The sequence below is a fragment of the Chiloscyllium plagiosum genome, unplaced genomic scaffold (genome assembly GCF_037043375.1).
Source record: "Chiloscyllium plagiosum isolate Xiang-an unplaced genomic scaffold, Cpla_swu_hap1 HiC_scaffold_2, whole genome shotgun sequence".
Classification (NCBI taxonomy): domain Eukaryota; kingdom Metazoa; phylum Chordata; class Chondrichthyes; order Orectolobiformes; family Hemiscylliidae; genus Chiloscyllium; species Chiloscyllium plagiosum.
The window spans coordinates 20145965-20170884 of NW_028270140.1; the positions used below are offsets into that span (position 1 = coordinate 20145965).

At 42.5% G+C, this 24920-nt stretch overlaps 1 protein-coding gene across 2 annotated transcripts in view; it reads right to left on the reverse strand.

Moving 5' to 3' along the window:
* Window positions 1–16772, reverse strand: part of LOC122565145 (coiled-coil domain-containing protein 17-like) — a 55222-nt gene extending 38450 nt beyond the window's left edge. Inside the window, exons 1-3 of one of the 2 annotated variants that reach the window (XM_043720821.2) lie at window positions 16635–16772; window positions 12826–12978; window positions 1897–2026 (exon numbers count right to left, since the gene is read on the reverse strand). In XM_043720821.2, the coding sequence (XP_043576756.1) occupies window positions 1897–2026; window positions 12826–12978; window positions 16635–16772 (421 nt within the window). Of the gene's footprint in view, window positions 1–572; window positions 1007–1896; window positions 2027–12825; window positions 12979–16634 lie in introns of those variants that run through there. The other variant, XM_087995199.1, reaches the window with a different exon arrangement.
* Window positions 16773–24920: the final 8148 nt, after the last annotated feature.

Below are 24920 nucleotides of genomic sequence, written 5' to 3' on the forward strand. Positions count from 1 at the left end.
CACAAATGACTCTTCAGTCCAGTACTGAAGAGTTGGTACTTCACCAAGGGTGCAGTTTTTTACCACAATCATAAACTCAAGGCCCAATTTGACTTCACAGGGAGCTGACAAAGGTCCCTCAATACAGGATGGGCATAGGAATTATTGTAGTGATCAGATTAAAATATATCATACAAATTATCATTAAAAACCTGTTACCTAGCTGTTTGTAGCTGCTGCTTGCAGGCCCTTGTTGTGTTCAAATTAGGTACCACATTTCCCAATAACACAGCAGTGCCTACACTTAAAATGTACCTCATATACTGGGAACATTTTGGAATAACCAAGAGATCAAGAAAGGCACAACATAATGCTTGGTGTTTCTTGATGTGTTTTTTGAGTTAGGGGCAAGGTGTACCAGATTACGAATACAGAGAAATGGTTGAGTGTTTTGCAATTGAAGAATGAATTCTTTGTCCTGTACATACTGAACAAAGCTTCATTTGATGATGGAGTCATGCCTTGTTTGCAAGAGGCTATACAGCCCATAATACTAGAAAGTGACTGCAGAAACCAGCAGTACATTTACTAACCTCTTACTGATAGTAATGTATGGCTCAGGACAAGAGTTCTAGAATGATCCAGATGCCTGTAGAACAAAGTCATCTGATGACATGGCACCAGGGGTAATCATTACAAACACACAACAGAATATAATGTCAAATAATTTTGACAGAAAAGACAGGTTGAATAACAAACTTAAGATGTTACTGCTGACATACAATGAGACAAAAGACTGAAATTAGAAAAATGTTTTATTTCCCTTTCAGGGTTATATCAAGTAAGGCATTTGCCAATAATCTCTAGTGAAGGCAAAGGAAATAATTCAATATTTACTTATTAGCTTGAATTTGTTATGAATGCAAAGCTGTGTTACGTATTAAACTATCCTAGAATGGAAAATGGTGAATTTGTACCAAAAATATTCCAAGAGACAGGCCCTTATAATTTGGTAGGTAAAAGTGAGGACTGCAGATGCTGGAAATCAGAGTCTAGATTATAGTGGTGCTGGAAAAGCACAGCAGGTCAGGCAGCATTGCCACAGGAGCAGAGACTGAGGTTGAAATTTGTGGAAGTGGCAGTTTTCAGACCTTCGTACAAAAGGAGGGCAGCTGGTTTGGCTGGACACAGACACTGGGTCTCAATCAGACAGTGATCTGGAGATGAAGACCCTGTACGAAAATGCAGAACCTGTAAATATTTAAACACCCAGGAACTTCAAGATACTGGGATTCAATTTGATTATACTTATGTAATTTAGTGAAGAGACTTTTGAAAGGACTCTAGAAGACTCAGACTGACAGAACAAGAAAATGAAGCTTTTTGAACTGATGGAAGGAATTTGGCTACATATCTGCTGAGCGTGTGAAACAACATGTAAACACAGCATGGAACTTTCAGTTGTGTTAACTAATGGGCAAGTATATTTTCTATAGTTTGATGTATTAATTGTCCACTAAGTAATATTACATCAATGTGGATTTTAGCATGTTTGCTCCAGTAAAATATTGTCATGTAGTTAGTTCTATCAACAGCTGAGATACTCATATCGCTTTTTAAAGTTATCAGTCTCTAAGGAGATTGCAATAAAATATGTAAAAACTCTGTATTAAATGTGAAATGATCCTTGATGCATTTTGATGATTTTCCAGTGACATGTATACAGAGCAACCTCAATTATCCGAACATTAATTATTCGAATTTCGGATTATCTGAACAAGATCTCAAGGTCTCAATGCTTGGGTAAACTGTATTACCCTAACATTCAATTTTCTGAACAAAATACTCCCCGTCCGTGTCGCTCAGATAATCATGGTTACCCTGTGGTAGCAAATTTGGCTGAATCTCAGGATTTACCTGTTCGCTGTTCCTCTAATTCCTTGTTACGAGATATTAGAGCAGTGACGTGGTTTCCATGAGCTTGGGCCAGGTTTTGCAACTGATTTTTGTGTTCCCGAAACCACTGCTGCCTCAGGTTTGGGCCATCCTGACAATTAAGAAGCAAGGCATTAAAAAAAGAGTGAAATGTTAATAGATACTTATTCTGACACAAATGGTAACCTGTCATCATTATCAAAAATATGTTGGAGTTAGGAAATGGTTGATTGTAGCTTTGGATCCTCAGACACTAAATGATCAATGTCTTCTGGCACTATTCCTGTAGACAATGACGATTTAAAGATCTATGCCAAAGGCTCGGCAATCTTCTCCTTGGCTTCCCAGAGGATCCTAGGATAAATCCCATCTGGCCCAGGGGACTTATCTATTTTCACACTCTGTAGGATTTCTAATACCTCTTCCTTGTGAACCTCAATCACACCTAGTCTAGTAGCCTGTATCTCAGTATTCTCCTCGACAACATTGTCATTTTCTAGAGTGAATACTGTTGAAAAATATTCATTTAGTGCTTCCCCTATCTCCTCTGACTCCACACACAACTTCCCACTACTATCCTTGATTGGTCCTAATCTTACTCTTGTCATTCTTTTATTCCTTAAATACCTATAGAAAGCCTTAGGGTTTACCCTGATCCTATCCACCAACAACTTCTCATGTCTCCTCCTGGCTCTTCTGAGCTCTCCCTTTAGGTCTTTCCTGGCTACCTTGTAATCCTCAAGTACCCTAACTGAGCCTTCACATCTCATCCTAACATAAGCCTTCTTCTTCCTCTTGACCAGAGATTCCACTTCCTTCGTAAACCACGGCTCCCGCGCTCTACAGCTTCCTCACTGCCTGACAGGTACATACTTATCTAGGACACACAGTAGCTTTTCCTTGAATAAGCTCCACATTTCTAATGTGCCTATCCCCTGCAGTTTCCTTCCCCATCCTATGTTTCCTAAATCTTGCCTAATCGCATCGTAATTGCCTTTCCCCCAGGTGTAACTCTTGCCCAGTGGTATACACCTATCCCTTTCTATCACTAAAGTAAGTATAACAGAATTGTGATCGCTATCACCAAAGTGCTTAACTACTTCCAAGTCTAACACCTGGTTGGGATCATTACCCAGTACCAAATCTAATGTGGCTTCACCCCTTGTTTCCCTGTTTACGTATGTGTCAGGAAGCCCTCCTGCACACACTGGACAAAAACTGACCCATCTATAGTACTCATACTATAGTATTCCCAGTCAATATTTGGAAAGTTGAAGTCCCCCATGACAACTACCCTGTCTCTCTCACTCCTATCGAGAATCATCTTTGCTATCCTTTCCTCTACATCTCTGGAACTATTTGGAGGCCTATAGAAAACCCCCAACAGGGTGACCTCTCCTTTCCTGTTTCTAACTTCAGCCCATACTACCTCAGTTGTCGAGTCCCCACACATCATTTCTGCAACTGTAATACTGTCCTTGACCAACAATGCCACACCTCCCCCTCTTTTATCATCTTTCTTCAGTGTCAGGGCTCTTCCTATGACCACTGGAATTGCCACAACATTGACCAACAAGGACAGGCCATCCATACATCAAAAGAGAAGCTACTTGTCCTAAATTCCCAATAACTGGGGAATCTAGAGCCTGGGGTCATGGTTTGAGAATACAGGTAGGCCATTTAGGATTGAGATGAAGAGAAATCTTTTCACCCAGAGCGCGGTGAGCTTGAGAAATTCTCTGCCACAGAAAGGGGTTGAGATGTTGAGGCCAAAACATTGCATGTTTTCAAGAAGGAGTTCATATCGGGATCAAAGTACACAGGGAGAAAGCAGGAACAGGATGTTGGATGATCAGCTGTGGTCAGATTGAATGGTGAAACAGGCTTGAAGGACTGAATGGCCTACTCCTGTTGCTATTTTCTCTATTACGATGACACAAGAATGGTTGAATCAATTGGATAGTGCAGCCAGAGAACAGGGGTCTAAAGTTGTGGAGTTTTCTAACAGTAGAAAGTAATTGTAATAATTTGAAACTGCCGTCTCCTTTTGCAACACCAGCTGCATTACCACCAAGACTTCTGAAGAGCTGCCTACATTGAAACTGAAACAAACCTTTTTTTCTCCCCCCAAGGGATGAATGTTTCCTCCAATCAAAAGAAAAATATCAATCTCTGACCTTTCCAAACTGGATCCTAACACACAACTGTTTACCTTGCTTGCTAAAACTCCTCCCACTGTAAACAAAAACCTATTATTCTCTGCAAAGTCTTTCCCTTACACTGTGTTTTAAAAGAGGTCATCATGGCTACAAAAATACTCTAAAGTTAATCATCAAACCCCTTCGGATACGTGGAAAACCAGTTCAAACTCAAAAATCCAAACTGAAAATAAATGTTATTAAAATATATATAAATCACACACCTCACATCATAATTGTCATTGGGCTCTAATGGAAATCAACCATTGAACTTATTCAATCATAAGAGGATCTAATTCTGGAATGAGCAATCCCAATAGCAGTAAATACAGGGCTAGGGAATTGTTCAAGAATCAGCAATTCCAATTATTGCAGAATATTTTGCAGAACATGTTGACTACTTAAGGCACAATATAATATCTGATCAGAATCGACAGACATATGACCCAAAAAATATAGAGGAAAGGTGGTGGCATATTGATAACATCACTGGATTAATTACTTCAATTCAAATCCCATCTGGCAGATGGCACTATCAGAATTCAACAAACATGTGGAATAAAAAGCCAGCCTAATAGTGACCACATAACCATGATTGATTGTTTAAAAATTCATCTGGTTCATTTAGAGGAAATTCAATCATCCCCTTACCTGGTCTGGCCTACATGTATGTTCAGACTTAAAGCAGTGTGGTTAACTCGTAAATGTAACTAGGGATGGGTAATAAATGTCCATCTAGCCACTGATGCTCACATCTCATGAACAATTTTTTAAAAAAACACATCAACATGACACACTAAGCAATCCAATGCTGTTAAATTTTGTCACAGGTGTGGTGTGAATCATCACATCAACAAAGACACAACTGTCCATCTTTCTGCCAAAAATATACTTGTAATAGTAAAAGTGGTCATTTATCAAAGATTTGCTATTGTCTAAAACTATAAATACTAAGCAACAAATTAAATCACTCTCAAAACAACTTGTATGTTCAAGCCTTGGAAGAATTGTGAAGAACAGGTCAACACTGCCAGGGAACAAGATTCTTCATGTGATGAACAACAATACATGGATGGACTATCTCAGTTCCCAAAGGGACTAACAACGGTTTCCAGTGGTAGTAAGATACATAACCACATTGTATTTCTCACACACGCAATTATATCACCCAAAGGTCCTTCAGCCAGATTGACTGAATCAGGATGCAGGCCTGCTCGCTGAAGAAGTTTTGAAAGCTTTTGAGACACACTGTGAACCTCGTATTAATGTCATCTATGAAGGGGATGTGATCAACACTGGAACTCATGGAAAGAGGAAGTCTATGACATTGCATTAAATATATCGAGCTGAATCCTGAGAGTTTGGACAACTGAATGATGATCTGTCTTAAGCAAAAGTGATCCTACCATGAGAGCATGTCTGCTGAATGAGCTGAAAATGATTCTCAAGAAATCGATCAACATGAGCTGAAGCTCTGAGATTATCAATCGTCAGACAGTGCATATTAGTAAGAGAATAGATGTGGCACTGAAATTATGCTGAGACACATACCAGGCCAAATGATAACAACACATAGGGAAAGAGGAAGAGATATTTGCAGAAAAGCTAGCAAAAGTTCAAGACCAAAGGACAAGATGTCAATATTGAGAAGGACATCACACAAAAGAACAGAAAGCATATCCAATGTGGAGGGGAGCAACGTTCTAACTGCAAGAAGTGGAATCACTTTGATATATGAATGGTTAGATAGAAATAAGCTAAACAGGCCTGTAATGCTGAACTATTAGAAGGATATGAGCTAAATGCAGGCAAATGGGACTAATTCAGTTCAGGAAACCTAGTTGGCATGGATGCGTTGGACTGAAGGGCCTGTTTCTATGCTATATGAATTTATGACTAAAATTAAAAATGCAAATTCTGATCACTATGCACCAACATTGCCTGCATAGTGATCAGAGTTAACTACAAAATTCAAAAAAAACTCCATGCACTGTTAAAGGTAGATGATCCCTGCAAATTCTTCTTGACATGCAAATGTTGACATGATTTACCACACTATTGTGCTTCAACATCTGCAATAAAGACTGTCCTTATTGACCCATTACTTCAGCCTATGCCTGCTCACTGAACAGATTTCCTCGTAATTTTACTCTTATTCTTTGGTCTCTTCTTGTCCACACAAGTGATTTCACCACAAACCTCTCTGCTCAATGAATCATCCCCCAATATTTCCAGTACCTTCTGTACAATTTCACCACCAAACACATCTTTCCTTATTGTTCCCTTTTATTATCCCTCCACAATACCTCGAGGCACTGCTCAGTTATCCCCAACACTCCTCACTTTCCAACAGCACCGTTCCATGTAAATGCAGGAGATGTAACTACCAGAACTTTTACCTTCTCCCTCCTCATTGCCTAAAGCCCCAAACATTTTTCTGGGTGAATCAATGATTTATTTGTACTTCGTTTAATATGGTACAATGTATTCACTGCTTAGAGGTCTTGAGCTACAGTTGCGAGCATCCCTGACACTAGATCTTCTTCAAAACCCACTCCTGTGTCTGAATGCCATGGAATGTACATACATGACATGGACAGACAGGTTGAGTGTCAATCTGCAAATCCTTCCAACACATGGATATGGGCCAAATGCTGGCAAATGGTACTAGATTAGATTAGGATATCTGGTCAGCATGGATGAGTTGGACAGAAGGGTCTGTTTCCGTGCTGTACATCTCTATGACTCTTTGTCATTAGCAGACATTAAGAGTGGACGAGAATCCCAGTCCACATGATGGAAAGAAATTTGACGTTATGCAATCTGTTAGGAATACATATTTATCTTTCAGGACTATCTGAGGGGAAAAGCAAGGTTCTGGACTATTGGTACATTTTCTGGGTTGAAAAAGAGTTTTTAACCACAATTTCTCAGAAATGAAGCCAGCAGTTTAATGTGCAGTGCCATTTTTATTAAAAATCAAGTGACTCTGGAGGAGAAGCAAAGCAAAGCAATTGAGGAGATAAGAATTAGGGTATGTGGGCTTAATTACTGGGAAGATGTAGCTTTGAGAAGACTTAGGTGCCCTGACATGAATGGTGGTCTTGCAACCCTCTCTGGCTTAGAGTTCAGTTCTACAGACACAGAAGTCAGAATATAATGAGGACACCCCAGAAGTTGCAAGTGTCTTTCTGAAATCCTGTCCTCAGTCGACATTTCTGGAAATCTGATGGCGTTTCTATCTACATAGTGAAGCCTGGAAGGCTGGACTGTCACCACGTTCTAAAGTCTCAAATCCAAGTTGATTGCACTCAAAATTGAATGTCCATCGTCAATCTATAACGGTCAGCAATTCATTAACAAAAAGAAGTGGAAGTGGGAGAAGATCACGTTTAATCCCTTGTTTCCAAACCATAATTTCTTCAGAAACCGGTCTTTTCATGTTGTGAGTGTGCATCTGTGCGTGGGATGAAGGAGATGTAATTTCAATTCCAGATCACAGTTTAGATGTTAATGGGTTGTTGCCACTGACTTTAAGAAAATGCTTTGTTTCTACTCAGTGGACATTTCTTTGATTGTCGATCGTAGTATAAAAAAATTGGAGGTGGCTATTTTTGTAATTGAGTCAACAAATTTATACTAATGGTGTAACTGATGGAGTAATGGAGCTTGATTATCCTCCTGTCACAACAGTCACACACCACAGTTCATATCTCCTAAAAAAAACTGGTGTAAAAGTGTTGTAACAGCGACATGGACTTCGAGTGATGCATACCACCACCAATTGCTGCTTACAATGCTATCTCCAATATATTGCGAAGATCAAATGGAGACCGGGTGACAACTCTGTCTTGAGTCCCTGCCATGTTGCAACACAAATTACCATGGTGGGACTCACATTTAAGATATTTAGAATTAGAATCACTAAACTAATATAAACACAGCTGTAAACCTGGCTGAATTCATCAAGATAAGTCACAAAGGTAGAAGATTCATTTCCCAGCAGCTACTTACAGCAAGATTACATCCAGGTCACCGTGAGTTGCATTTTGAAATATTGGCTCAAGCCAGCCTCTAAAACCACTTCAAAATAATCTAAAATGATGAAAAACCCTCAGATCATCTTATGAAGTGTATCGATTGACAACAATTGCATATTTCTGTCAGCTTTCATTATGCTGAAGCACACAAGATGCACTTGAGTGCACAGACAAGTATAAAACATTAAATCTAATTGTCAACTAAATATTTAATGAAGCATTATAAAAGATTCAATGAATTAAACAATGAAACCTCATCACACCACTGAATGGCATATTTATTTATCCCTTGTCAGTTAGTTACCATTCAGTGTTGGATTTGGCTGATGATCAACAAGAATGTTGGTTATTAATTAAATTGATTTTGAGACAAATTCACTCTATTGCTTGCATCCTGCTTCATTCTTTATTTATGTTCCTACCAGGAGTTAGCTGCAACTATGAAGATCGATTCAGCAAGTTGGAAAAGCGGGTGGCCTGGTAGTTAGCTTTGCTGCCTCACAGTGCTATGGTCCTGGGTTTGATTCTAGCCTCAGGTGACTGTGTGGAGTTTGCACATTCTCCCTGTGTCTATGTGGGTTTCTTCCCACAATCCAAAGATGTGCTGGTTAAGTGAATTAGCTGTGTGAAATTGCCTCATAGTGCTTAGGGATGTGTCGGTTAGATGCATTAGTCAGGAGTAAATATAGGGTGGAAGAACGGGTCTAGGTGGGGTTACTCTTCGGAGGGCCAGTGTGGACTTGTTGGGCCAAAGGGCCTGTTTCCACAGTAGGGATTATAAATGGAAAAAACCATAAAGAGATTTTTTTTTTTAAAAAAGAGGTTCAGTAAGGAGAATGTGGAGAAATGATGCTTGAACAAAAAGGCGTTAATATCAAATTACTAGATCAAATAAAGAATTTGAGGAATTTCATTGAAACAGTGAGGAAAATGTGGAAGTCACTGCTTTGTGTGCTGGTTGAAGCAGATGCCACTGGCATGCATATGGGAGATTTCCTGAATCCAGGCTGGAGAAGTGAAGAGAGTGGTATTGGGGAAGGATGGAAAGACGCTCTTATGCAATCAAAGCATTATCATTGACCAGCTGGGATAAATGGTTGTATCTGCACTGTTAGTTCTGTGTAAACTGGTATTAACTTGCTTATACCATTGGGTTAGCTTAATTGATGTCAATGCTAATGCTGAAGCAATTGGGTGACTATTCTGTGTAAAGCTAATGAGGATGTATGTACATGCAGGCAAATTATGAAAGAAGTGAATGATAGATTAAAGGTGCATTGTTATTTAAAACAAATAAGTGAGAGCTAAACTTGACATCGCATAATCTTTGCTCTGAAATGTATTTTAGAGTTATAGAGTCATAGAGATGTACAGCATGGAAACAGACCCTTCGGTCCAACCTGTCCATGCCGACCAGATATCCCAACCCAATCTAGTCCCACCTGCCAGCACCCAGCCCATATCCCTCCAAACCCTTCCTATTCATATACCCATCCAAATGCCTCTTAAATGCTGCAATTGCATCATCCTCTGGCAGCTCATTCCATACACGTACCACCCTCTGCATGAAAAAGGTGCCCCTTAGGTCTCTTTTATATCTTTCCCCTCTCACCCTAAACCTATGCCCTCTAGTTCTGGACTCCCCGTTCCCAGGGAAAAGACTTTGTCTATTTATTCTATCCATGCCCCTCACAATTTTGTAAACCTCTATAAGGTCACCCCTCAGCCTCTGACGCTCCAGGGAAAACAGCCCCAGCCTGTTCAGCCTCTCCCTATAGCTCAAATCCTCCAACCCTGGCAACATCCTTGTAAATCTTTTCTGAACCCTTTCAACATCTTTCCGATAGGAAGGAGACCAGAATTGCACACAATATTCCAACAATGGCCTAACCAATGTCCTGTACAGCCGCAACATGACCTCCCAACTCCTGTACTCAATACTCTGACCAATAAAGGAAACCATACCAAATGCCTTCTTCACTATCCTATCTATCTGCGACTCCACTTTCAAGGAGCTATGAACCTGCACTCCAAGGTCTCTTTGTTCAGCAACACTCCCTTAAGTGTATAAGTCCAGCTAAGATTTGCTTTCCCAAAATGCAGCACCTCGCATTTATCTGAATTAAACTCCATCTGCCACTTTTCAGCCCATTGGCCCATCTGATCAAGATCCTGTTGTAATCTGAGGTAACCCTCTTCGCTGTCCACTACACCTCCAATTTTGGTGTCATCTGCAAACTTACTAACTGTATCTCTTATGCTCGCATCCAAATCATTTATGTAAATGACAAAAAATAGAGGGCCCAGCACCGATCCTTGTGGCACTCAACTGGTCACAGGCCTCCAGTCTGAAAAACAACCCTCCCCCACCACCACCCTCTGTCTTCTACCTTTGAGCCAGTTCTGTATCCAAATGGCTAGTTCTCCCTGTATTCCATGAGATCTAACCTTTCTAATCAGTCTCCCATGGAGAACCTTGTCGAAAACCTTACTGAAGTCCATATAGATCACATCTACTGCTCTGCCCTCATCAATCTTCTTTGTTACTTCTTCAAAAGACTCAATCAAGTTTGTGAGACATGATTTGCCACGCACAAAACCACGTTGACTATCCCGAATCAGTCCTTGCCTTTCCAAATACATGTACATCCTGTCCCTCAGGATTCCCTCCAACAACTTGCCCACCACCGAGGTCAGGCTCACTGGTCTATAGTTCCCTGGCTTGTCTTTACTGCCCTTCTTAAACAGTGGCACCACGTTTGCAAACCTCCAGTCTTCTGGCACCTCACCTGTGACTATCGATGATACAAATATCTCAGCAAGAGGCCCAGCAATCACTTCTCTAGCTTCCCATAGAGTTCTCGGCTACACCTGATCAGGTCCTGGGGATTTATCCACCTTTACCATTTCAAGACATCCAGCACTTCCTCCTCTGTAACCTGGACATTTTGCAAGATGTCACCATCTATTTCCCTACAGTCTATATCTTCCATATCCTTTTCCACAGTAAATACTGATGCAAAATATTCATTTAGTATCTCCCCCATTTTCTGTGGCTCCACACAAAGGCCGCCTTGCTGATCTTTGAGGGGTAAAAACAATGACTGCAGATGCTGGAAACCAGATTCTGGATTAGTGGTGCTGGAAGAGCACAGCAATTCTGTGATCTTTGAGGGGCCCTATTCTCTCCCTAGTTACCCTTTTGTCCTTAATATATTTGTAAAAGCCCTCTGGATTCTCCTTAATTCTATTTGCCATTCAGTAATATTCTTATGAATAATTGAAAAGGTTCATAACAAATAGATGAGTAATTAAGCAAAAACATATCGGTATATTATCCAAATATTGAGTTGATCCTGGTTAATTCAAGTTTGGCAACTTGTACTAAAGAACTCTTGTTAATGTAAACTGGCAACAACTATGCTGATTTTCAAATTGATCTTCATTTTTGTAGTTGGGGGGATGGATTTTTCTTTTCACACTTACATAGGGTCAAAATGCATCTTTTCCTCCCAATGCCGCATTATCCCAGTGTATTCTTTGGGTCATGGCAAGCTCCATGCATGTTTCCTCGCATTTAATGCAAGTCTGCGCAGATCCCCAGGTAAGTGGAGCACAAAAGAAGAGGCCAAAAAATGAATTAGAAGTCACAGGCTGCAGTTTGAAAGGTATTTCACTAATTATAAAGGCACCAAGGACATAAAAACTCTTCCCAACATCATTCTCTTCTGCATTTTCTACAGAAGAGAATGTGACGATTAATTCTATCCTGAATAGTAGTTTCTCTGATCTCCCTCATCTTTCTTCTCTAAAATCATATAGTAAATGGCAGGAACTATAGAGGAATCATGAAAGTGGCAACACAAATGGATGAGGTGGTAAAGAAAGTGGACGGTGTACTTGGCTTTGTAGGTCAGGGCAGCGAGTATAAAAATTGGGAAATCATGTTGCAACCATTTAAAACTTTAGTTAGGCTATCTTTGGAGTACTGTGTGCAATTCTGGAAGGGTGTGGAGGCTTTGGACAGGATGCAAAAAAGGTTTACCAGGATGTGGCCTCAATTAGAGTGCATTGACTCTTGTGAATCAATCAAACCTCTTATGTGACGATTAATTCTATCCTGAATAGTAGTTTCTCGAAACTTTAAGGTTATTGTTTGTCTCTCTGCAATTTCCACTCTTGCTTCCTTCAATATCCTTACAAGACATCTCATCCAGTCAAGGTGCCTGATTAATTTTAAGTGCCAATGGCTTATCCAACGCCTCCTTCTTACCATTGTTAAGCTGACTGAGTCTCTTCCTCTGTCACCATGGTTTCGGCAGTGTACTCATCCCCTTTGTCTCTTTTCTGATCCACTGTTCTTGCCCCTGACTTTGTAACCCATTTCTTATTCTCCTATCCCTTGTCTTCACCCTCACAATTCTTTACACACCTTTGTAAATCCACCCTCCCCAGCTCCCACTATCCCCTTCACCGTGAAAGATGCAGGAACAGTATCTCCTATGGTCCTAAGTGACACCTTTAAACTGAAAGGGTCTTAGGCCTTTGAGAAATGTTAAGGCCAAACATACAATATTATCTTCTTGTGATATATTTAGTGCACTTTTTGTTAGGATAAAGTTGGAAGTGCTTACTTTGTTAAGATCATGGCTACTTATCTTAGTAGACATTACCTGGGCAAAGTCTTCCTGTTCAGCAGATGTCAAATGATCACACATTAACCTCCTCTCGTTCTCATCCATTTCTTCCAGATTATCTCGCTCCTCCATTTCCCGTTGCTTCCTCTGCTCTTCACGGCGTATCTTATAGTCCTTCAGCTGATTAAGCTGTTATAAGAGACTGAAATTTATAAAACGAACAATATTCTGGTAATACTCAATAGGTCAGGGCACAGAGAGAGACACCAGGTGATGGAAATGGACATTGGCTGCATCGGTGCAGCTGATAGTGAGGGAGATGTGGGCTGATAGGACCCGATGCTCTCTAATGCCTTCTTATCTACCTTTCCTCTGCATCTTAAACTGTTGTTCTTAGTAGTAGCCTCCTACACACTGCTGTTAATGCTGTCATCGGCACAATTCTATTTTCAGATTTCCCTTGATAGTGGCAAGTGCTTAATGACATGATTCTCACAGGCTAAGTTAAACCAAAGGGAATAAAGTGTTCAACTAAATAGATTAGGCAGTACCAAGATCGCGAGTTTAATTGGGGCAGAAACTGGGTTAAGTGTCAGGAAATGGTTCATTTCCCAGAAAACAATGCATCTTCTCAACTGACCTCTATGATGTTGGCTTGGGTGTGCACACCTGCAAAATTTGCAAGAGATGCAAATCGAGGAATTACTGTGAACCATGAGACATGGAGTGACAGGTGTAAACAAATGAAATAGATGGCTGCAAGACAGATGAAATTTAATGCAGCGAAATGTCAAGTAAGACATACTGGTAGGCAGAATGAGGAGAGAAAATAGAAAATAAACAGCATAATTCCAACAGAAAGACCTGGAGGTATGCGTGTACTATTCATTGAAAGTAGCAAAACAGATTCAGAAGGAAATTTTAAAGGAATGAGGAATCCTGGGCTTCATAACTTAAAGCATCGACTACAAATGCAAGGATGTTACAATGAATTTAAAACTTTGAATCTTCTTTAGCTGGAATACTATGTCTAATTCTTAGCACTACATTTGAGGAAGGATGTAAAGACAATAGAGATTGATGAGAATAGTTTTAGGAATGGGGTACTTCAGGTATGTGGATAGAGCTTATGTTTAGATTCTGGAACGCCCTATCTAACAATATTGTGGCGCACCTACGTCACATAGGCTCTCCTCAAAGGGCAATTAAAGATGGACAACAAATGCTGCCTGAGCCAGTGATGTTGTCATGTTGTGAAAGAATAAAACTACAATTGGGCAAGTTTGGGCTGTTCTCCTTCGAGAAGAGGTCACATGGTAAAGGTATTTTAAAAATCGAGAGGTGTCTAGTTACTTCACATAAGGAGAAACTGACCCAGAGCTTCAGAACCAAAGCAGAGCAAACTGGGGTGAATGGGAAAAGGAGAACTACAGCAGGTGATTATGATCTAAAACACACAACTTGAGAATGCAGTGGAGACTGATTCAACACTGGCTTTCAAAAGGAACTTAGATAGGCACCGGAATATTTGTTGGGTTGTGACAGAAGGGTAGGGGAGAGGGATGAAATGAGTTGTTCTTGAGGAGCTGTCACAGATATGACAAGATGCATGCCCCTTTCCGTCACTCATTCTAAGATTCTGTGCAACATAACTGTCAGCTCTTATGCTTACCACTGATCTGCTCTAATTAGAGCTGGGTCCACTTCTGGCTGGACTAGAGACTATTTCATACAAAGGGAAGGTGTTATACAACAATACACAATATATTGAGTAAGTGTGAGCTCTTGGACTAGCTGCAGTGATCTAAAGGGTTAGAGAGTAATGTTGCTGATGCTTTCTCCAATTGGTCAGTTTTTAGTCTAGTTTTCAACTCTCCCAGAAGATTTCAAGGCTTCTTGGTTGGGGTGGGGAGGATTTGTATGTATTGCAGATATTCAGAACAGACTGGTAGCAGCAGTGCGTCTTTTCCTGTCAATGTCATTCTTTGCATGATTGTAAATGTCCTCCCTGGAAAAACGTATCAATTCATACAAGTCTATTCCTGCTATTGCTGTTTGTGGTACTCCTTGCCAGGAGATCTGCAGTCATGGTATGCCACACTGGTCAGACTTGCACCATCCTTTCACAATCAATGTTGCCAATGGTTTGCAACCATTCATCCAACTTAACCTGGGTCAAGCCCTCTTTCTGCTGCACTCTAGAAGGGATCCCTGAGGCTCTTCAGCTCAGATTAACACACAAACATACAAACCAGGAGCAGGAGTAGACGACCATGCATTGAGATCATGGCTGTTCTGATTACTCCACATTCTCACACACCCCACAATGGCCGAAACACTGACTAGGTTCTTTCCAGGATGTCACTTTGAAGAGTTATTTTTGTTCTTGTAATTGCTTCATTTGTGTTATGGTTTGATTATGTTTTTTTTTGGCTAGTGTCTTAGCATCCAATTCCAACTCTTCCAACAACCGAAAGAAGGGTGGATGGTGGAAATCAGAAACAAAACCAGAAACTGTCGGAAAGCTCAGGAGGTTTGTCAGCATCTGTGCAGAGAAATCAGAGCTAATGTTCCAGGCCCGATAACCTTTCCTCTACCCAATTCTGAGGAAGGATAGCTGGGACCCTACAAGTATTAACTCTGATTTCTCTCCACAGAAGTTACCAGACCTGTTGAGCTTTTCCAGCAATTTCTGTTTTTGCTTCTAACTTTTCTATTTTCTTTCACAAATCTTTACGTATTGTCCGAGTTTCTGGGGCACACAGAAAGTGAGCAGAATGCAGCACTGCTCAAGTTTTTTTTTCTTGCTACAAGTTTAAAGTTTGCTTGTTGCTCACACACACTTTCTCACGAAATGACTTCTGGCTATTTCTATAGCCTGGTGAAAACACTGGGATCACTTCAGCGGTAACAATGTGGTTGTGCCTACCAGAGTCGCTCTAAATTTACAGCTGTAAATTTGCGACAAGTGTCATGCCTACGCCCTAGCAACCAGCACTTAGAAACACTATACACACTCGATGAGTTATAATAAACGCATGGTCTTGTTGCTAGGTTTTGAACAATCCATCCATTTCAATCACGGAGCCACAAATACTGGATTGAAATAGCAATGGCGAAAGAAACAAGGAAATAAACGCCAATAATTTAACTTTTTTTTCCCCCAAAAAGAATTCTTATGCAACAGCCCTTGGCTGAGAACATCCAAATGCATGAAACAAAAACATTGTGTGAAACTAAAAGTTAACATTTCCAATACGAAATTAATTTTCAGCTGTCCATTGTTATGTCTGGCGAGATCCAACACAAAGACGTCAGGGCTGATGAAGGGCTTTTGCCCGAAAAGTCGATTCGCGTGCTCTCGGATGCTGCTTGACCTGCTGTGCTTTTCCAGCAACACACTCTCGACTCTAAATCTCCAACATCTGCAGTCCCCACTTTCGCCCAATATAAAGACGCTTAAGTGATAAACGCACGATTTAAATTGAAAAATACATTTTAAATATTAAAACAAAATCAAAAATACCATCAATTAAGAAAAAGGGTCAGCAGTAAACCCATAGAAGGGACATGCATATGAATCATAATGTCGACCATGATAATTCATCACATTTAATTCTTTTCACTTCTGAATGTTGAATCTTTACAAGTTTGCACAGTGAAGTCCTTCCACTGTGTTTGCCACGGAGATAATGCAAATAAGAATTTGCAAAAAGTATACTCATTCTCCAAAATTAAAAGTAGACCTCAGTCACAACACAACTGAGTGCGTCTTGGCAGTGTTGTGCTTGGAAATACAGTCTGTTTTTAAAAGACATTAGAAAAGATATAGAAAAACTTTTCACCATATCTTCAGGGGTTTTAGTTATCAACGCTCTTCCGACCTCAGTCCCGATGCAAAACTTCTCCCGGTGCTTTTCCAGCAAAGACGGAGATTTAAAAGTCATCTTACAACTCAAACAACTCAAGTACCTGGGCGTCATATCGGCTCGGAAAAAGCAACAAAGTGAATTAAACTCCGCAACCAAGGTTTAGATCCAGGGCCATCGGATGGTGCCAGCTAGCGGTGGAAATCGGCGGTACAGGAGCAGATTACTTAGTACTCTCTGAGTTCTGCAAGTTCCAATTGGCTCCCGAGCCTATCAGTTGCTTTCTGAATTGATCACTATTGTTCTCTATTATATTACTTCGCTAAAAAATCACACAACAGGTTATAGTCCAACAGGTTTATTTGGAAGCACTAGCTCTCGAGGCGCTGCCTCTTCATCGGGTGGTTATAGAACATGATCATACAACACAATTAATAGCAAAAAGGGTTACAGTGTCATGGAGTTGTAATGATATACAGTATTAAACAACTTTAGTTAAGAATCACACAACACCAGGCGATAGCTTTTAAACAAATTTAGACTTAGTCTTTCATCTTTTAGAGTGGGATTTGGTGGTTTTGGTTCTTTAATATGTAAATCGCCGAATTACATTCTCAAGGTGGCGTCAGTTTATCTAATAATAGGTGTCATCTCAGCTCAGGCAATGCATTAAATGTGTGAAGGTAAAGTCTGTACCAGTGTTGAGTAAATTCTATTTCCAAAGTGGGGCCCACAGAATCTTACATGGATACATGCAGTTTTTGAGCAAAACAAAATGTAGTTCTGCAATATGACTCTATAAATACAAATTCACCCATAAACTTATATGTGTGTGCATGCAGGAGAGTGGGTGTGTGTATGTGAGTGTGCACGTGTGGGCGTGAGTGCATGTGATAGAGTGTGTATAAGCTTGGTCAAGTACTTGTATGAGTGTGATGGAGTATAAGCCTGTGAGAGAGTGCGTGCGTGGGGGTGAGTGCAGAAGGTGGATTTGTGTGCGCACGAGAGAAAGCTTGTGTATGAGAGAGGGTCTGCATGAGTATGTAGGTGTGTGTGTGTGCACGCGCGCGCGCATGTGAGAGAGAGTGTACAATGCAGTGGGTTCACCTGTAGTGTGACATGAACCCAAGGTCCCAGTTGAGGCCTTCTCCCCGGGAATCCAACTTGGCTATCAGCCTCTGCTCGGCCATTTTGCGCTGTTTTTCGTCGTTTATCTCAGAGGATGCCCTGAGTCTTGGTACATTGGCAAGACTGAACAAACGCTATGACAACGGATGAAAGGACACCGCACAACAATCACCAGACAGGAATGTTCCCTACCAGTCAGAGAACACTTCAGCTGTCTGGGACATTCGGCCTTGGACCACCCGGTGACTATCCTCCAAGGCGGATTTCGGGACAAGTAACAATGCAAAGTGGCCGAGTAGAGGCTGATAGCCAAGTTGGATATCCAGGGGGAATGCGTCAATCGGGACCTTGGGTTTATGTCACACTACAAGTAACCCCACTGCACTATACACTCTCTCATTCACACACACACACCTACATACTCATGCAGACCCTGTCTTTTACACTAGCTTACTCTCATTTGCACACACACACACACACACCCCACAATCACCCTCTCACAAGCTGATACCTATCATACTCATACACATACTTGACCAAGCTATGCAGACACTCTTTCACATGCACTCACGCCCACTCACATACACACACCCACTCTGTCTCTCCTGCTCGTGCACACATACAAGTTTATGAGGTGAATTTATATTTGCAGAATTGCAGTTTTTGAGCAAAACAAAATGTATGTATCAATGCAAGGTTCTGTGGAACCAACTTTGGAAATAGAATTCACTCAACATTGGTACGGACTTTACCTTCACACATTTAATGCATTGTCTGAGCTGAGATGACACCTATTATTAGATAAGCTGATGCCAATTTGAGAATGTAATTCTGGGAATTACATATTAAAGTACCTAATCCACGACATCCCGTTCTAAAAGATGAAAGACTAAGTCTAAAGTTGCTTAAGAACTATAACCTGGTGTTGTGTGATTTTTAACTAAAGTTGTTTAATATATCATTACAACTCCATGACACTGTAACAAATTCTATAAATAATGTGTTGTATGATCATGTTCCACAACCACCCGATGAAGAGGCAGCGTCTTGAAAGCTAGTCTTTCCAAGTAAACCTGTTGGATTATAACCTGGTGTTGTGCGATTTTTAACTTGTCCACCCCAGTCTAACACCGGTACCTTCAAATCATGTTACTTCACGGTAACTTTCAGGTTATTGGCAGAAGGATTTGAGAGGAGATCATTAGAACACATAACACTCAGAGTGTGTGTGGAAGTGAAGGGACTCCTGAACTGAAAGGGTGAGAGAGACAAAATTCATCATGGCATTTATAAAATCATTTGGAAATGTCACCTACAGGGTAAGAATCAAGAACTGCAAAGAGGGATTAAGCTTGGATAGCTCCTTTATTGTCCAGCGAACTCATGAAGAGCTGATAGTGCTCTCCTGTACAACAAGTTGTCAGTTTCTATTTTCCGCAAACACCAAATTAGCAGTTACTTTGTTTGGCTATGTTGGTTGATTGATAAATGAACTCCCTAACTCAACTTCAAACAGTGCTATCTAATATTATCCATCCTCCTGAGAGCGCAGGTAGGGACCTCAATTTTAGTATCTTGCCTACAAAACAGATTAATAATTGCAAAATAATGAGAAATAAATCAACTGTATTACAGCAAAACTCATCACAATTGTGGGAACAGTGACCACAATTCTGTAAGTTTTAGAATACTCTTAGATAAAGAGAGTGGTCTGAAGGGAAGAGTACTAAACTGGGCCAAGGCCAATTATATCAAAATTAGGCAGGAGCTGGGAAATGTGGATTGGACACAGTTATTTGAAGGGAAGTCCACATTTGAGATGTGGGAGGCTTTCAAAGATAGGTTAATGGTAGTGTAGGATAGGCATGTCCCATTGAAGGTAAAGGATAGGAAGGGCAAGATTCATGAACTGTGGATGACAGGAGAAATTGTACAACTAGCCAAGAGGAAAAGGGAAGTGTACATAAGGTCCAGGCAGCTAAGAACAGAACGGGCCCTGGAGGAATATTGGAAGAGTAGGACAAGTCTTAATCAAAGGATCAAGCGGGCAAAAATGGGCCATGAAATAGTTTTAGCAAGCAGAATTAAGGAAAATCCCAAAGCATTTTATTCTTATATAAGAAGCAAGCGGGTAACTAGAGAAAGGATTGGTCCACTAAAAGATAATGAAGGAAGGCTGTGTGCCAAACCTGAGAGAATGGGTGAGATTTTGAATGATTACTTTGCATCAGTGTTCACTGAAAAGAGGAACATGATGAATCTTGAGATTAGAGATAGAAGTTTTATTAGTCTGGGTCACGTTGGCGTAAATAGGGAAGATGTGTTGGGTATGCTAGAGGTTATTAAGGTGGACAAATCCCCAGGACCAGATGGGATCTATCCCAGGCTGCTGAAGGAGGAAAGAGGAAATATCTGGGGTCCTGACAGATATCTTTGTGGCATCCTTATATACAGATGAAGTGCCAGAGGACTAGAAGTTTGCTCATGTTGTCCCCCTATACAAGAAGAGTAGTAGGGATATTTTGGGTAACTACAGACCAGTGAGCCTGATGTTGGTGGTAGGGAAGTTGCTGGAGAGGGTACTGAGAGATAGGATCTATTTATATTTAGAAAAGAATGAGCTTATCAGTAATAGACAACATGGTTTTGTGCAGGGGAGATCGTGCCTTACCAACTTAATAGAGTTCTTTGAGGAAGTGACCAAATTGTTAGACGAAGGAAGGGCTGTTGATGTCATATACATGGACCTTAGTAAGGCATTTGATAAGGTTCCCCATTGTAGATTAATGGAGAAAGTGAAGTCACATGGTATGCAGGGTGTTCTAGCTAGGTGGATAAAGAACTGGTTGAGCAACAGGAGACAGAGTAGTAGTGGAAGGGAGTTTCTCGAAATGGAGAAAGGTGACCAGTGGTGTTCCACAGGGGTCAGTGTTGGGGCTACTGTTGTTTGTAATATACATAAATGATCTGGAAGAGGGCACTGTTGGTATGATCAGCAAGTTTGCAGATGACACAAAGATTGGTGGAGTAGCAGAAAGCATAAGGGACTGTCAGAGAATACAGGAGAACGTAGATAGACTGGAGAGTTGGGCGGAGAGTGGCAGATGGTTTTCAATCCAGACAAATGTGATGTGATGCATTTAGGCAAGACTAATTCTAGAGCAAATTATACAATAAACGGAAGAACCATGGAAACAGTTGATGTATCTGGAGGTTGGTAGGGTGGTAGGTGAGGACCAGTGGGGTTCTGTCCTGGTGGCGATTGGAGAAGCGGGGTTCAAGGGCGGAGGAGCGGGAAGTGGAGGAGATGTGGTGGAGAGCATCGTCAACCACATCTGAGGGGAAATTGCGGTCTTTGAAGAAGGAGGCCATCTGGGTTGTTTGGTAGTAGACAATAGGTGCAGGAGTAGGCCATTCTGCCCTTCGAGCCTGCACCACCATTCAATATGATCATGGCTGATCATCCTTAATCAGTATCTTGTTCCTGCCTTATCTCCATAACCCTTGATTCCACTATCCTTGAGAGCTCTATCCAACTCTTTCTTAAATGAATCCAGAGACTGGGCCTCCACTGCCCTCTGGGGCAGAGCATTCCACACAGCCACCACTCTCTGGGTGATGAAGTTTCTCCTCATCTCTGTCCTAAATGGTCTACCCCAGATTTTTAAGCTGTGTCCTCTGGTTTGGCACTCACCCATCAGCAGAAACATGTTTCCTGCCTCCAGAGTGTCCAATCCTTTAATAATCTTATATGTCTCAATCAGATCCCCTCTCAGTCTTCTCAACACAAGGGTATACAAGCCCAGTCGCTCCAGTCTTTCAGTGTAAGGTAGTACCGCCATTCCAGGAATTGACCTTGTGAACCTACGCTGCACTCCCTCAATAGCCAGAATGTCTTTCCTCAAATTTGGAGACGAGAACTGCACACAGTACTCCAGGTGTGGTCTCACCAGGGCCCTGTACAGCTGCAGAAGAACCTCTTTGCTTCTATACTCAATCCCTCTTGTTATGAAGGCCAGCATGCTATTATCCTTCTTCACTACCTGCTGTACCTGCATGCTTACCTTCATTGGAATTGGTTCTCCTGGAAGCAGATGCGGCAGAGGCAAAGGAATTGGGAATATGGGATGGCGCTTTTACAGGGGGCAGGGTGGGAGGAGGTGTAATCTAGGTAGCTATGGGAGTCGTTTGGTTTATAGTAAATGTCCGTGTTGAGTCGGTCACCCGAGATAGAAATGGAGAGGTCTAGGAAGGGGAGGGAGGAGTCTGAGACGGTCCAGGTAAATTTGAGGTCGGGGTGGAAGGTGTTGGTAAAGTGGATGAACTGTTCAACCTCCTTGTGGGAGCACGAGATAGCACCGATACAGTCATCTATGTAGCGGAGGAAAAGGTGGGGATTGGTGCCAGTGTAGCTGCGGAAGATGGACTGTTCCACATATCCGACGAAGAGGCAGGCATAGCTGGGGCCCATGCAGGTGCTCATGGCTACACCTTTGGTTTGGAGGAAGTGGGAGGATTGGAAAGATGAGTTGTTCAGAGTAAGGACCAGTTCAGTCAGTCGAAGGAGGGTGTCAGTGGAAGGGTACTAGTTGGGTTGGCGGGAAAGGAAGAAGCAGAGGGCTTTGAGGCCTTCATGATGGGGGTGGAGGTGTATAGGGACTGGATGTCCATGGTGAAGATAAGGCGTTGGGGGCCGGGGAAGCGAAAATCATGGAGGTGGAGGGCGTGGGTGGTGTCCCGAATGTAGGTGGCGAGTTCTTGGACTAAGGGGGACAGGACCGTGTCGAGGTATGCAGAGATGTGTTCGGTGGGGCAGGAGCAGGTTGAGACAATGGGTCGGCCGGGGCAGTCAGGTTTGTGGATTTTGGGCAGGAGGTAGAAACGGGCGGTGTGGGTTGTGGGACTATGAGGTTGGAGGCGGTGGATGGGAGATCCCCTGAGGTGATGAGGTTATAGATGGTCTGGGAGATGATGGTTTGGTGGTGGGAGGTGGGGTCATGGTCAAGGGGGCAGTAGGAAGAGGTGTCCGTGAATTGGCGTTTAGCCTCAGCAATGCAAAGATCGGTGTGCCAAACTACCACCGCGCCTCCCTTGTCTGCTGGTATGATAGTGAGATTGGGGTTGGAGCGGAGGCCTGCACGTTGCGAGGGTGAGAGGTTGGAGTGGGTGAGGGGGGTGGACAGGTTGAGGCAGCTAATGTCACGGCGGCAGTTGGCTATGAAGAGATCGAGGGCAGGTAAGAGGCCAACACGGGGTGTCCAGGTGGATGGAGTATGTTGGAGGCGGGAGAAGGGGTCGTCAGAGGGTGGGCGAGAATCCTAGTTGAAGAAGTAGGCGCGGAGGCGAAGGTGGCGGAAGAATTGTTCGATGTCTTGCCGCGTGTTGAACTCGTTAATCCGCAAGTGTAGGGTGATGAAAGTGAGGCCTCTGCTGAGGACTGATCTTTCATCCTCAGAGAGGGGGAGGTCTGGAGGGATAGTGAAACTACGGCAGGGCTGGGAGCTAGGACCTGGTCTGGGGCTAGAGCTGGGAGTAGGGGTGGGGTTAGGTGTGGGGGTGGAGTTGGGCCTGGGGGCGGAGATCGGCGTGGAGGCGGAGATCGGCGTGGAGGCGGAGATCGGCGTGGAGGCGGAGATCGGCGTGGAGGCGGAGATCGGCGTGGAGGCGGAGACGCATGCGGCGGGGTCATTGTGCAGGTGAGTGACGTACTGGGGGCGGAAGTAGTTGCGGCGATGGCAACTCCAGGGGTGGAGGTGGCTGCGGCGACGGCAGAAACGGTGTTGTTCCCGGTGGCTGTGGACCCCGCAGAGGCTGCGAACCTGTCGGCGATGGTCTTCCTGGCGATCGTGGAGGCGGTTGTCTGGGCGGCGATCGCGGAGGTTGCATGGTCAGTGGGGGCAGAAATGACGTCATGGTTCGCGGTGGCGGTTATTGTAGCGGCCGCGTGGGTAATGGCGCCCGAGCGATTCCGGAGGCTGATGGAAGATACTGGAACGGTTGAGGAATCCGGAGTGTGGTGGTAAGTACATGAAAGTTTTTGGTACTTACTATCTTTAATTTCCAATATGGCTAGGAGGAACTGTTTGTTTAGTGTATGGATTCTCCTGAAGATGAAGAACAATAGAGGTCCTTTGCAGGTCTGTGAGTGTTGTCCTGAGCTGGGGTAGGGCTGACTGCAGGGCCTCCTCCATCGCCACGACGCCTGGAGGAAGAGCGCCTCATCTTCCGCCTAGGAACCCTCCAACCACAAGGGATGAATGCAGATTTCTCCAGCTTCCTCATTTCCCCTCCCCCCACCTTATCTCAGTCCCAACCCGTGGACTCAGCACCACCTTCTTGACCTGCAATCTTCTTCCTGACCTCTCTGCCCCCACTCCCTCTCCGGCCTATCACCCTCACCTTAACTTCCTTCCACCTATTGCATTCCCAATGCCCCTCCCCCAAGTCCCTCCTCCCTACCTTTTATCTTAGCCTGCTTGGCACACCTTCCTCATTCCTGAAGAAGGGCTTATACCTGAAACATCGATTCTCCTGCTCCTTGGATGCTGCCTGACCTGCTACGCTTTTCCAGTAATACATTTTTCAGTTCTGATCTCCAGCATCTGCAGTCCTCATTTTCTCCTAGTACATTTGGATTGGCTCAGGTTTGAAGAGCCAAAGGGCCTGTTCCTTGACTGTAAATTTTCTTTGTTCTTTGTACAAACCCCAGTACATCTCACAAACTGATTCTTTTCGGATCTCCACATTTAACATCTAATGAATATTCTAACACTAAATTGAAATTAACTTTATGGTGTATGTTCTTAGCTAAATTGCGAGGACACGATTTAACCAAAAAATACATTTTGAATTTTAAAAATAAGATAATGAATCGAAGAATGAAAGACACCTCATTATGAGCATGCACTTGAATCAGAATTTGCAATTCAATTAGATCTTTAGGTTAATTCTAGGACCCTAAAAAGTAGCTGCAGATCTGATGGATACATTGGTTGTAATTTTCCAAAATTCCTTGGGTCTGGAGAAGTGTAAGGATTGGAAAACTGCTAATGTGGCATCCCTGTTCACAAACTGGGGCTAAAATGTGGGTAGCTATAGGCTGATTAGCCTAACATATGTTGTTGGAAAAGTATT